The following is a 15,088-nucleotide window of genomic DNA, read 5'->3' as shown; positions in this document are numbered from 1 at the left end:
TTTTTTTGTTGATAGGTTTTTATTTCCAGTATCTTTAAAACTAATTGTTATAGAATTGCTATAAGAGCAATAAAATAGTTTATCCTGTCTATAATTTATTAATTTTTACAGTACTTATTGCTTGGCAAATAAATGACAGTTTTCACAGAGCTATGGATTAGACATTGCTGCATGTATGATTGTGTGTTGTAATCCTCTTTCTGCATCTTCTTTTCAAAGGTTTTCTTACTGTCCCCTCGGCATATGCTTCTGGAATAACATTCACAATGGTTTTGGATGACCTTCCAAATTTAGAACACATCTATACTTCCTTGTGTTCATCAGCAGTGGAAGACTCAGAGATGGATTTGGACTCTGGACTAGAAGAAGATGACACCAAAAGTGATAGTATTTTGGAAGAGTCCACTATCTTTGTGGCCTTCAAAGGAAATCTAGATGATAAAGACTTCAAATGGAAATTGGACACAATATTAGAGAATGTGCCCAATTTGTTACACATGGGTAATTTGCTTTAATTATTTTTTTCCTTACTGGTACTTTTTTTTTAAGTGTTTGTCTTCCATGGTTATCTTGAATTTTATACAGTCAAACTACTAAACTGAGATGAAAGGCTAATTTTAAGTGCAAGTTTTGAATTACAGAATTTTTAAAATTACTACTATAGCAATGGGAGCTCTGGTAGCATAGTGCCTAAGGCACTTGACTGCTAACCAGAAGGCTGGTGGTTTAAACCCACCAGCCACTCCTCGGAAGGAAAGTTGGGCAATCTACTTCTGTAGTGATACTGCCAGAAACCCAAGGAGGGGTCGCTATGAGTCGGGTCCGACACGATGGCACATAACAACAACAACTATAGAAATATTGTTGTGTTTCCTTTAAGTAAATGGATGAGCTGAATATAGTAAAGTATTACTTAACATTACTATATTCAGCTCATCCATGTACTTAAAGGAAACACAACAATATTACTTAACATGGGAGCTCTGGTAGCATAGTGGATAAGACACTTGCCTGCTAACCAGAGGGCTGGCGGTTCAAACCCACCAGCCACTCCTCGGAAGGAAGGTTGGGCAATTCTACTTCCGTAGTGATACTGCCTCGGAAACCCAAGGAGGGGTCGCTATGAGTCAGGTTTGACTCGACGGCACATAACAACAACAACATTACTTAACATAGAGATCATTAAATAATCTGCTATAGTGGATAAGACTAATTCTCAAGACATTGATTTATTGTTTTTAACTCTTGTATTTGATTGCATTATCTGTGAAATGAAGAGGTTGGGCTGGATCTTTAACACACCTCAAAGCTTAGAAAAATCTATTATCCCATGATTCTTCTTATGTTGTTGTTATGTGCCGTCAAGTCGGACCCGACTCATAGCGACCCTTACTTGGGTTTCCGAGGCGGTTTCACTATGGAAGTAGATTGCCCCATCTTCCTTCTGAGGAGAGGCTAGTGGGTTTGAACCGCCAATCTTCTGGTTAGTAGTCAAGTGCCTTAGGCACTATGCTACCAGAGCTCCATGATTCTGCTTATAGTGTACTTGAAATTGTTCCCTTAAGTATTAGATCAGAGGTCATTGACAGCCATAGTACCTCAGCCATGTGTTACTTGGCCCACTTCATAGTGGGTTTTTTTTTCTTTCATTTTGTTTTGTTTTTTAATGTTTGAATTTAGTTCCCAGTGTTTTATAAGTTGACATGTTTTATACAAAAAGCTACATTATGGATTTCTCTTTAAAAATGGGAAGGTCTGATAATGTAACATTGAGCTCCCCATCTTTCCCAAATGTTACTGATTATAACAGCTGTTGCTGAGGGCTGGCCCTCAGTTCACCACAGTTCCTGTTTAGCCCCCTCACACATTGAGATTACCTATCTGGCTCTTATGGGCATTTGTATTTGGCTCTTGGTTTAGATGTTCTCCATCTATTCTGATTAGTACATTATCTCATCCCTACAAACACACTGCAGAGCCCAGATTATACCATTTTATCATAAATCCTGATTTGATCGAGTGCTAATTAGCTTTTCTATTTCAGAGAGTTTTCTTTGAGATATGTTGTCAGGTTATTGAATAACTTTTTTTTTTTTTTTTAAATCAGGTTACTGGGACTGGGGTTTATTTTCCAATCTGTAAAATAAAATTACAAATATATGTCCTGATATTTGCATTGACTTTCCAAAGTTCTTGAAATGTTGAAATATAATATTTTCATTTCCTGGCTAAAGCTTTTTTTGTCAAATTTCTGTTCTTTGTCTCTTCTGTTTGATGTACTTCAGTGGAAATTCTACTCTTGTTTAATATAGAACAAAAATAAACAAATCAGACATTGGAAGAAATGTTTGCTCTGTGTATTTATGACTATCTTTCACAGAGATGCCCAGTGAATATTTAAATAGTTGAGTATTAAATATTTCAAATAATTTAATTTGGAAGAGGTAAAATTGCTTAGCATTTGATAAATAAAACTGTTCTTTTCCTTTTTAGTGCTCTTTCTTTACATACTTTCAGTGGATTAATCTGCAGTGTTTTTATAGGATTTTACTTGATATTTGAGACTTTTGTGGTCTTAGCTTCCAGAAGTAAACATTATTCTATTAATTTAATCTCCTTCTTTACTCTTATGTTCTTTATTCCATCCTAATGCTTTTCATTTATTCAGTGCCTACCGTGTGTCGAGCAGTGTGCTAGGTTTTTTGGCATATATTGTCTCATTTAGTACTCACAATTTCATAAAGTCATTTTTCCCTAGTTTTAAAGAAGAGAAAGGTAAGTTTTAGGAAAGCTGTGTTACTTGTCATAATCACCCGGGTGCCCAAGCTCTTAAAACTAATCTAAGCTGTACTCTTTCTTGTTCTATTACTTTGTTTTGTTTTTGTGCCATGTCTTGTGCTGGCTAAAAGATTACTAATATTACTGTCTTTCTTTCATAATCAAGAATCCAACAAGCTAAAGGTGCAGAAGGTGGAGCCCTGGAACAGTGTGCGTGTGACATTTAACATCCCCCGGGAAGCAGCAGAGCGGTTAAGGATCCTGGCTCAGAGCAACAACCAGCAGCTCCGGGATCTAGGGATTCTCTCCGTTCAGATTGAAGGTCTTTTATTTTGCCACATGCTCATTTGGAGTAAAATCATAACAATAGAATATAGCAAGATTTTCTAGCTTGCTTTGTCTGTTCTTGTGCTCTTATGTTCCAGAATGTCTGATGACTCACGTAACCTGGGTTTCACGTGTAGCACCTCAGGATAAAGAGGGATTGAGCTTTGCTGGTCCTGATGCTCTAAAGCATCCATAGCCTGAGACATCATTCCTTCTTTGGCTGATTTTGACCATCAGTCTCTCAGACTTTGGTGTTTTTGGCACCCTGACCAGAAACTGACTTTTAAAGAATATCTAATTTCACTTGCTTCTTTCCATGAAACTAAAATCCAAACCCGTTGCTATTAAGTCAGTTCCCACTCATAGCAACCTTATAGGACAGAGTACAGCTGCCCCATAGGATTGCCAAGGCTTTAAATATTTACAGAATGGAGTCCTGGTAGACCAGTGGTTAAGCTCTTAGCTGCTAACCAAAAGGTAAATGGTTCAAACCCATCAGCTGCTACTTGGGAGAAAGATGTGGCAGTTTGCTTCTGTAGAGATTATAGCCTTGGAAATCTGAGCAGTTCTACTCTGTCCTTTATGAGGATACTATGAGTTGAATTGACTCGACAGCAGTGGGTATAGAATGAACTATTGGTAAGAGTGGAAACCTAACAACTATTAAAGAAAATAACATGTAGGCTGTTTCTGCTTTATGCAACACATAATCAGCTTCTTATTTTCCTGTTTACTTTAAAAAAAAAAAAAAAAGCCCACTGCTTTCAAATCAATTCTGATTCATAGTGACCCTATAGGAAAGCATAGAACTACCCTGTAAGATTTCCAAGGCAGTAGTTCCACCTGCTACTCATTTACCTGAATTTAAAGACTTTGGGACTTTAATTGGTAGTGTTTTCTACTAGAGGAAGGAAACACTAATTTATCCTCTTAATCAAACCTACGTCCTACAAGTTCTTAAAAGGATATGATGCTGGCTCCTCTTTATTGTTATAGTCAAAAAAATAAAACATAAGTACCAGGAAGGAAACCAAATAAATACATATATTTGAAGAAATTATGAAATTCACATATGACAATGATAAACACAAAAACCACATCCACTACCATCAACATGATTCTGATGCGTAGTGACTCCCCATTTGATTTCCAAGGCTGCAAATCTTTAAGGAAGCAGATTGCTTCACCTTCCTCCCACAGAGCAGCTAGTGGGTTCAAACTGCCAACATTTTGACTAGCAGCTGAATGCCTTAAATGATACATTATACACATGTGAAAAGGAGCTCTGATGGCTTGGTGGTTAAGACAGTTTGCAGTTCTGCTCTGTGCTATAGGGTTGGTATGAGTTGGAATTGACTCAATGGTAGTGGGTTTGGTTTTGGTATACACATGTATCTCAAGTGTCTCCTTTTCTTTCTTTGCACAACTGCTGTCATTTTCATGAAACTGGGGATAGCTGATGCATTTGCAAATTGAAAGAGGAGATGTGGCCACTGTCATGGTATATCTGTTGAAGGAGTTGGTAGACAGGTTGTTCTCCAATAGATTAGTCTCTACTGAAGACTCTCTATACCCTTCCTTTTTGAGTTTTGACCAAGGAGTTGGGGGGATGCATCTTTTTTTTGAGGACAGTTTGTGAACCCTGTATAAATTCACAGTGATCCAAAGCAGGGGCCTGTTCAAATGATCAGGTATGGGCAGGCAAAAGGGAATATACCCATGACCATATATAAGTTTGGCAGATGGTATTTCTACATATATATTTGTATGTGCTATAAGAATGTCCATATATATAATAGAGCTAACAGCAGGCAAAGTTACGATAACTTCTTAGCCACAGTCAAACACCTTAGGGACTTAGTCACAGGGCCCTTGGGCTCAGGACCATGGTCGCAGAGGACATCAGACTCAATTGGCATAACATACTACACAAAAACATTGTTCTGCATCCTACTTTAGTGAATAGCAGCTGGGGTCTTAAAAGCTTATGAGTGGCCATCTAAGATGCAATCATTGGTCTGTCCTAGTCTGGAGAGTAAAGAAAAAGACACATGGAAACAATTAGGCTAAGGGACTAGTAGACCATAAGAATGTAAGCCTATAAGACCCTGAGAACAGAAAACTAGATGATGCCTGGCTACCACTGCTGACTACTCAGAAAGGGTATCAGTATACAAGATCTTGGATAGAGTGGGAGAAAAATGGAGAACAAAACTCAAAATCATTAAAGAGATCAAACTTACTACTGGTCTGATAGAGACTGGTGAAACCTCTGAGACTGTGGCACCTAGGCACCCTTTGGGCCTGGAATCGAACTTACTCCCATGGCTTCCAGCCAAACAGTAGTAGACAGGCCTACAAGGTGAACAGTTACTCCAGGTAGGTACATTCCTTAGAACAATCTACCATGAAAGATCAGAATGGGAGGATTTGCACAGGGAGATAGCTCATAGGGTAGGAGTGTGTAGGAAAGGACACAGGGAAAAGGTAACCACAGGGGAGAAGCAGAAAGAGAGCTGTTATATTGTGGGGATTATAATCAATATCATGAAACAAAATGTGTATGAACTATTGAATGGAAAACAAATTTGCTCTGTAAACTTTCACCCAAATAGCAATTAAAAAGGAAAAGTAAAATAAAGCAAAGGCCTGGAAACTTTTTATGTTAAGAACTAGATAGTAAATACTTTTGATTTTGTGAACCATGTGGTCTCTAGCATATGTCCTCAACTCTACCATTGTAGCACAAAAGCAGCCACACACAATACATAAATGAATGAATGTGGCTATGTTCCAGTAAGCTTTTATTTTAATAAATAGGCAGTAGGCTGGATTTGGCCCATGGACCACTGTTCACAAGTTGGGGAGCCAGTAAAATACAGCTAGTACGGTCTCTACAACATACGTTTCTTTGACACAATTAGCTTGTGTGCAGTTAGTAAATTGAGAGTGATAAGTTTGATGTAGAAATTATATTTATGTACATATGATTTTTCCTAGGCAAAGGGAACTGGAATAATAGGAATTGAATTCTGATTATCCACAGGGGGAGAAAAAAACCGTAGCTCAGCTGCTGCATAGGTGGGAGTCTTTTCAGTTCTATATTAAGAAAATTAAGAGAGCTTGCACTCAGATGCCCTCTCCAGAAGTATACACCAGCTTTGCACAGCTCTCAGCTTGTGACAAATTGCACATCCTCTTGTCCTCACCTTAATGACATTCCCTTGCTTCAGAGCTCCACTGCATTTGTGTTGTCTCAGCACTTTTAACCAGGCATTTATATTCTGTTGTATCTGGATATTGCCTCTGCCAATTTTTGTTTTCATTAGTGCTCTGATGACAAAACCACATAGGCTTTGAGCCTGCCCCAACCCTGTTTTTCCCATAAAACCTGTTATTTTCAGTGTGAGATTTTACAGAACATGAAGTTTTCGGAGAATGAACTTACTACATAGAAAAATGCCCATGATTCTTTGTAAGGTTATTATGACTCTTCATCATATAGTCAGTAAATGCCTAATAAGCACCTACCATGTACCAGACACTATTCTATGTATAAAGGATATAGTCACGGAGGCTGTATAATCTATCGTTTAAATTGAAATGCTTCTGAGAGTTAAAGGGGGTGCTGTTAATTATGCTGGAGCAACAGATGTAAATTGGACCTCCTAGAAACTGGGCAAACTTATGGTTATCCTAGTAAAGTGATGGGGAGGCGGTTCAGAAACCAAGTGAATGAATTAGTAATTACAAAGTGGAATGTCCTCTGAAAAAAATAATAGGATGTTTTATAAAGGGTAGCCTGACCTTAGATAGCTCTAGGCTGCTGATCACAAGGTTGGCAGTTGGAGTCCACCAAGAGGTGCCTTGGAAGAAAGTCCTGATGATCTAAATTCTGAAAAATCAGCCATTGAAAACCCTATGAAAGACAGTTCTACTCTGATACACGTGGGATCACCATGAGTCAGAATCAACTCAATACAATCGTTTGTTTTTTTAACATTGGTTAAGATGTCTGGGTGAGGACTTTTTTGACATGTGACACTTAAGCTTACATGAAAATTGAAAAGTTAGTGTATGAAGAGTGCAGGAGAACTATTGTAGACAGAATAACATGTACAAAGACTTTGAGATGAGAAGCAGCTTTGTGGCCTAAGAAACTGAAAAAAAATGACACTGGGGCTTAATCCTTTTACTGAAGGTGTAAGTAGCATGAGGTGAAGTTGGAGAGATAGATAAAGGCTAGATGTGGGTCCAGTAAGGTACCCGCAAGCACTGGAAATATAGCTAGTCTAAAATCACATGCTCTTTAAATATAAAATACACATTGGATTTTGAAAACTTGTAGTACTCCCAAAAAAAGAATGTAAAATAATCTCATTAATTTTTGCATCAATTATATGTTGTAAAATAAAATATAATTAATTTCACCTGTTATCTTTTTAATGTGGCTTCTAGAAAATTTTAAATCACATGTTATATTTCTATTGACTATCACTGGGATAAATTGATTATTTGAGTTCCTATATTCCCTGTTAAGGAGTTTGGTCTTTATTTCTAAAACAATTGAACAGTTATTCAGTTGAACCATTAAGCCGTTTTAAGCAAAGGGAATGACATGATCTGCTGTCTATTTCATGAATAATACTCATTCTTCATATAGTGTTTTAGTAATTTTGGTACATTGATGGTTCCTTCCATTTGGTAAAAATCAAAACAAAACAAAACCCCAGAGATACCTGTTTTGTTTCACTGTTAACCCTCGATTCTCACAGGCAAGTTAGAGTATCTTGTAGCACCTAGTGATTGGTCCCTTATTGATAGGATATTTGTTCCCTATAGCCATCCTCCATCCTTGATTAAAATATTTAATGACCTAGGTCAATAACTAGACAGAGGAAACTATTGTGTTCTCATTGTTGTGTGCCGTCGAGTCAGACCCAACTCATAGCAACCCCTCCTCGGGTTTCCGAGGCAGTATCACTACGGAAGTAGATTGCCCCATCTTCCTTCCGAGGAGTGGCCAGTAGGTTTGAACCGCCAGCCTTCTGGTTAGTAGTCAAGTGCCTTAGGCACCATGCTACCAGAGCTCCCCTTATTGTGCCCTCATTAGCTTCTTGTTTTATCATCTGGCTCTGCCAGCCAGGAACTCACATTAAGAAAGGACTCAGGTGAATGCAGTCTTTCAATGCCTCAGCCACAGGCTAGCTGGATTTTTATTTGTCCACAAGGTGGTACTCTATTCCATAGTTACAGTAGGCAAAATTTTGGACTAAGTGTAAGAATCATTCTAGAACTTATTTCAGAGAACTTTGTGTCATTACAACCAAGTAGGATTTAAGTTCCCTCAAAGTTTAGGACCTACTTAATTGGAACATTTCTAGTGACATTATCTACCAGGCTATTGTGAGTCTCAAATAGATAAAATTTTGTAAACATTAAGAATCTTGTACGAATGTTGGTCTTATCATCAGGTGTTTCAGAAGTAAATTAATAGTAACCTATCTACTTTTCATTGCATGAATTTCTCTGCTGAAAATCTACTGCAGTCATTGAAAGGAAATTGGTGTTTTTCCCATAAGTGTTACAATTGCTCCCACACCATCATCTGTTCTTTCTCCACCAAGCCTCCTTATACCTCTACCTTCTGATCATGAATTCTCGAAAGGAAATCTCTAGGATTTGGGGATTTCTGAGAATTTTTTCCCTTCATTACCCATTCCCACTCCCTATGCCCCAAAAATTGGTGAGCTAGTTGAAAATCAGTGTTCAGAGTTCCAAGCTGTCTGTGAATGGTACACATCATTAATGATTGTCCACATGTCATATTGTAAATGAGAATTGGTTATGGGGTTTTCCTTGTGCTTCGTATAAGCAAACTTGCTCAGATGGGATTGAAGAAAGACTATGTAGTATTGAAATCTCTCCTTTAGTAAACTTACCATAATTCTTTAAAAACACAGTTACCATAATTCTTTAAAAACAGAAAATTAAGACGCTTGTGTACCTGCCCTTGAACAAAATTTGCCTTGGCTTTTCTTTTTGTGATAATTTTTCTTATAACTTGTCATTTTCAGGGGAAGGTGCTATCAACCTGGCTTTGGCTCAGAACCGAAACCAAGATGTGAGAATGAATGGACCTATGGGAGCTGGAAATTCAGTTAGGATGGAGGCAGGATTTCCCGTGGCAGGTGGCCCAGGTGAGCTCTCCCACTCAATTATATTACATCTAGTGACATATTTTTGGCTTCATTTGCACAGGTATAATCAGTTGGGTCCAGCAAGTTAGGTGGGGCTTATGGCACACACCAGCATCTCTATTTATTGGATCAGAAAAGCAAGGCATGAGCTCTCAGGAATCTAGGGTCACAGTGCATAAATAGATAGCCTTTGCAGTCTTTTGGGCTCATGCTTAAAGGTCAGTGAGCATTGAGCCATGTAGCAAACATTTATTGAGGTCCTATTTTATGTCAGGGCCTATGCTAAGTGTTGGAAATAAAAATGAATAAAACATACTCAACCCTCAGGATGTTTATAATATAGTGGAGAATGTAGCTTTCCAATTCCCTATCACTTTCTCTGAGGCTGAGAATCTGTGACCTCAGAGTTCTTGTGTGCTTATGTAGAATCTGCAGAAGTTTATGAATAAAGAAACTATGTAATTATGTATTAAAGTATTCACTTCCTTTTTTTTTTTTTTTTTTTAAGAATTTTGATTTTGGAGAAATTTATATGGCAAATTACATTCTCATTCAACAATTTTTTCAGTGACACTGGTTACACTTGTACAGGGTGTTAGCATTCTCGCTATTTTCATTCTGGTTCTGTTTTCATTTGTCTAGAGTCCTTGCCACCCCCCCCCCCTTACCTTCTCATCTTTGGTCTAGGTAAATGTTGATCATTAGGTCTCATTTAGATGACTGTTTAAAGGAACACAGTATTCCTATACATGCACCTATACATGTACCTATACCAGTACACCTATACATGTACAAGAGAAGTGTGCTAATATCACTCGTGGGTGATATTATTTATTTTATGAGCCACCCTGTCTTTTGCCTGATAAAAGTGACCTCCAGGAGTGGTTTGAGTTTCTCCTGGTGACCTCCAGGAGTGGTTTGAGTTCCAAGTTTAAAGGATACCCTGGTTGATGATAGTCTTCTGAGTTCCTCTAGTCTCTGCTGGTCCAGTAAGTCTGGCCTTCTCTAAGAATTTGAGTTTTGTTCTACATTTTTTTCCCAGTCTATCTGGAACCATCTACTGTGCTCCTGGTCAGGATGTTCAGTAATGGTGCCCAGATACTGTCTAGTTTTTTTGGTCTGAAGATAGGTGAGGCTATGGTTCATGTAGACTATTAGTTCTGTAGACTAGTTTCTTGAGTCTTCGGTTTCCTTCTTTCTCTTTTGCTCCAGACATGTATAGACCAACAGTTGTATCTTAGATGGCTGCTCACAAGCTTTTAAGACCCCAGACATTACCCGCCAAATGAGGATATAGAACACTTTCTTTATGAGCTGTGTTATGCCAGTTGACCCTGTTGCCCCCCAAGACTATGTGCCTAAACCCTCAAACCCAGTAACCTAATCTGGCAAAATGTTTGGTTATATCTAGGAAGTATCCATAACTATGCCCTCTATGTGCTTTATTCTACATAAGAATATATATATATATGCAGCACACACAAACATGTATATAGATTTGCCTGCAAAACACCTATACATGCACGAGGGAAGTGTGCTATTTTCCCAGGGTCAAGTAGTAATGAACTAACATCACAGATCTCCTAACACCCAACTAATGGCTCTTTTCACTATACTGGTGGCTTTTGGAGCCCTAGGTGGTACAAATGGTTAAGTGCTTGAGTACTAGCTGAAAGGCTGGTGGTTCTAATGCACCCAGAGGCACCTTGGAAGACAGGCCTGGTAGTATGTTTCTAAAATGTCACAGCCTTGAAAAAAACCCTATGGAGAAGTTCTCCTCTGTACATATGGAGTCACTATGAGTCAAAATCAGTTTGATGGAACACAGCAAAAGCAATGGCTTTAAAAGTTTTTCAACTACAGGATCATTTATTCAGATAAAGCAGAAAAAAGCACAGTTGCTGTGGGTGAAGAGACTAAAACTATATCCAGTCATTCCTGTCCCCACCTACCACAGTAGCTCTTGAAGAAACACAGCAGAATAAAGGAATTCAATTTAAAAACCACTGTTCTGCACTGTTACAAACCACATGACCATATAGAATGGTATGGAATTGGGTTTGAATCCTGGCATTGCAGTTACTGATTACCTTAGTCTAGTTACTTTGCCTCCTCAAGCAACATTTCTTCATTTATAAAATGAGGTAATAATACCTACAGTCTTGAGCTTATGCTTGAAGATAGATGAGCCATGAGCCATGCAGCAAACATTTACTGAGTTCCTGTTATATGTCAAGACCTGTGCTGTTGAGCTGTTCTGGAGGACTATGCAATAGATATAAAATACCCTGCCTGGTAGCTTGTGCATAGTAAGAATTTGATAAATAGTAGTTCCTCACGGAAGTCTGAGCATTTGATGTGGTGTTAAGGCAGCTTGATGAGAGATTTTGCGTGGCATTACTGCCACTGCTGAAAGAGCCAGAGCCAGAAACTGAGTGGGAAGAGCTTAGCCAAGTGTATATTTAGGGAAAGAGTGAATAGATCTGGAACGAGAGTTAAGCAGTGTGGGTTCTAATATCAGTTCCTGGCCAAATAATATTTACTGGCCTTAGTTGCCTAAACCACCGCCAGCTGCCATTGAGTCAGTTCCATCTCATGCTGACCCATGTGGGTCAGAGTAGAAGTGTGCACCACATAGCGTTTTCAGTGACTGGCTTTTTAGAAATAGATCACCAGATCGTTCTTCCAGGGTGCCTCTGTGTGGACTTGAACTTCCAAACTTACTGTTAGCAGCTGAGTATATTAACCATTCATACCTCTTATGTCCTGGAAACAGTGCTATAGATCCCTTCCAGCCTTAAAATATTAAGACTCTGTGAAACCTATATTAATGTACTAATTGCAGGTGGTACTAGCTTAAGGAAAGATAAGGGATAGAGTAGAGACTCCAGAAGGAAACCTTCATACATATGATCAGTTGGGTTTTGTTTTTTTTTTTTAATTTGTTATTGTTGACAGTATACAAGCAAAACATACACCAATTCAGCAGTTTCTACATGCACAATTCAGTGACATCGATGACAGTCTTGGAGTTTTATAACCACCCTTTTCTATCCTCCTTTTCTAAGTGTTCCTCCCCTCATTGCCCGCTACGGTTCCCGTCTAATCATTGGAGTTGCTGTGTCAATTTGATCTCACATAGATAGTTCTTAAAAGAGCATAATACTCAAGGCAGATCTTTTTTGCTAGTAAACTAAACTTTCATTCACTTTTAAGATACCGTCAGGGGCTGTTTTTTGGTTTAAGGTTTAAAAATAGTGTCAGGGCAGTATTTTCAGGGGTTCATGCATGCTCCAGAAAGTCTAGCCTATGAGAATTTCAAATTCTGTTCTGCATTTTCTCCCCTTATAGATGAGGATTCGTCTATAGAATCTTGGATCACATTTTCAGTAATTGTAGCCAGATATCATCCAGTTCGTCTGGTCTCATGGCAAAGGAGACATTTGTTCATGGAGGAAATCATCTATACATTCCATATCCTCCTCCTATTTCCTGACTCTCCTTTCTCCTCTGTTGCTCCAGGTGAATAGAGACCAATTCTTGTATCTTGGAGGGTCTCTTGCAAACTTTTAAGACCCCAGCCACTATTCTCGGAGGTAGAACAGAAGCCCTAAATATATTATTAAGCCAGTTAACTGGAATGTCTCATGAAACCATGACCCTAAACCTCCAAACCAAGGAACCAAATCCTATGAGGTATTTGGTTGTGTATAAGTAGCCTCAGCAGCTACCTACCCACCCACCCTTCAGGCATTGTTGCAAATATATCTGTCACACAACTTTTGCCATCTCAGCTCTTTACAGGTTACAACTTACAGTAATTACAATAATCGGCTGTGCGGCCCTACCCTTAATGTGATTTTTCTGTCACTGTCAATCCTCCTGGTAACCACTAATAAACTTTGGTCATTATGCATTTGCCATTTCTTATCTTTTTATATAAGAGAGGTTATACAATATCTGTCCTTTTGTGATTTACTTATTTCACTCAGCATAATGTCTTCAAGCTCCATCTGTATTGTAGCATGTATCAAGACTTCGTTTCTCTTACTGGCTGAGTAGTATTCCATTATATATATGTATCACATTTTGTTTATCTATTCATCTGTTGGGCGTTTAGCTGGTTTTCACCTGTTGGCTGTTGTGAATAGTGCTGCAATGAACACTGGTGTACAAGTCTCTTTGAGTTTCTGCTTTCAAGTCTTTTGGGTATATACCTAGAAGTGGAATTGCTGGGACCTATAATAGTCCTATTTTAATTTTTTGAGGAACTGCCACACTGTTTTCCACAATGGCTGTACCATTTTCCATTCCCACCAGTAATGGGTAAGGGTTCCATTTTCCCCACATCCTTACCAACATTTGTTATTTTCTGTTTTGTTTGTTTTTTCAATCTTAGCCATCCTAGTGGACATGAAATGGTATCTCCTTGTGGTTTTGATTTGCATCTCTGATGGCTAATGACACTGAGCATCTATCTTTTCATGTGTTTGGTGGCCAGTTGAAAGTCTTCTTTGGTGAAATGTCTATTCAAGTCCTTTGCCATTTTATGATTGGGTTATCTTTTTGTTGTTCAGTTGTCAACATTTTATGTTTATTTTGCTTATTAGATTCTTGTTGGATATGTGGTTTCTGAAGATATTCTCCCAGTTGGTAGCTTGCCTTTTCACTTTTTTAGTAGAGTTTTGATGAACAAAGGTCTTAATTTTTATGAGGTCCTATTATAGTCAGTTGATTTTTGACAAGGGTGCTAAGACCATTTGATGGGGAAAGGACAGTCTTTTTAGCAAATGATGCTGGGGAAACTAGATATGCATATGCAAAATTTTAAAGTTGGACCCTTACCCTACACCATATACAAAATTTAACTTAAAGTGCATCAAAGACCTAAATCTAAGAGATAAAATTATAAAACTCTTTGAAGAAAACATAGGAGAAAAGCTTCATGACCTTGGATGTGACACTGGCGTCTTTGATGTGACAGCAAAAGCACAGTCAATTATAGAAAAAGATAGGTAAGTTAGACTTTATAGAAATTAAAAACTTTTGTGCATCAGTGGACACTATCAAGGGAGTGGACAGAAAAACCCCACAAAGTGAGACGAAGTAGTTGTAAATCATGTATCTGAGGATTCCCCCACTTTTTGTAAGGTCCAATATGCCACTTTGCTTTGACAGAAGACCTACATTAGTACCTGCTTTTCCTAAAAAAAGAAATCCGAAGAGGATTTTCACTTTTATGAAAAAAGGCGAAAAGCAAAGCTAGTGTTTAGTGTTTCTTTTGCAGTGAGCCATCAAAGGCAGTACATGTCCCAAGTGAGAGTGGTGCCAAACTCCTTCCCAGAGAACTGCACTCAATCTCAGTGTCAAGCCACCATAGCTTTGAACTCTGTCTGTGAACACTGTATGTTAGTGTTATTTTAGGGTTTATGTGTTTTTTGGTATGATTTGGTAGATTATTTTTTGAGTCTGAGCACTTAAAAAATTTTCCCATATAAATGAGGTGGTCATTGCTTCTTCGTCTTATGCCATTTTGGCTTACAAAAGGTTTCATAGGAACATGACTTTCAGATAGCTGGGGAAACCTGTACTATTAAAACTCAGTGACAGTCTTGCTCCAGCACTAGTAGCAAAGTTCAACAAGACAGAAAATAACAAATGCTGGCGAGGTTGTGGAGAGATTGGACTCTCATACACTGCTGGTGGGACTGTAAAATGGTACAACCATTGTGGAAAGCAGTATGGCGATTCCTTCAAAAGTTGGAATTAGAAATACCATTTGA

At 38.3% G+C, this 15,088-nt stretch overlaps 1 protein-coding gene across 1 annotated transcript in view; it reads left to right on the top strand.

Moving 5' to 3' along the window:
- Positions 1-266: 266 nt before the first annotated feature.
- The window catches only part of NCOA6 (nuclear receptor coactivator 6), a 52,937-nt gene continuing 38,115 nt past the window's right edge, over positions 267-15,088 (top strand). Inside the window, exons 1-3 of the mRNA XM_007934732.2 lie at positions 267-501; positions 2,945-3,100; positions 9,183-9,305. Coding sequence (XP_007932923.1) covers positions 267-501; positions 2,945-3,100; positions 9,183-9,305 — 514 coding nt within the window. The remainder of the gene's footprint in view (positions 502-2,944; positions 3,101-9,182; positions 9,306-15,088) is intronic.

The sequence above is a fragment of the Orycteropus afer genome, unplaced genomic scaffold (assembly GCF_000298275.1).
Source record: "Orycteropus afer afer isolate SDZICR_OR568_19922 unplaced genomic scaffold, OryAfe1.0 scaffold00020, whole genome shotgun sequence".
In the NCBI taxonomy this organism is placed as follows: Eukaryota; Metazoa; Chordata; class Mammalia; order Tubulidentata; family Orycteropodidae; genus Orycteropus; species Orycteropus afer.
Note: the sequence above shows the minus strand (reverse complement) of the source record. Positions and strands in the feature narration are given on the sequence as shown.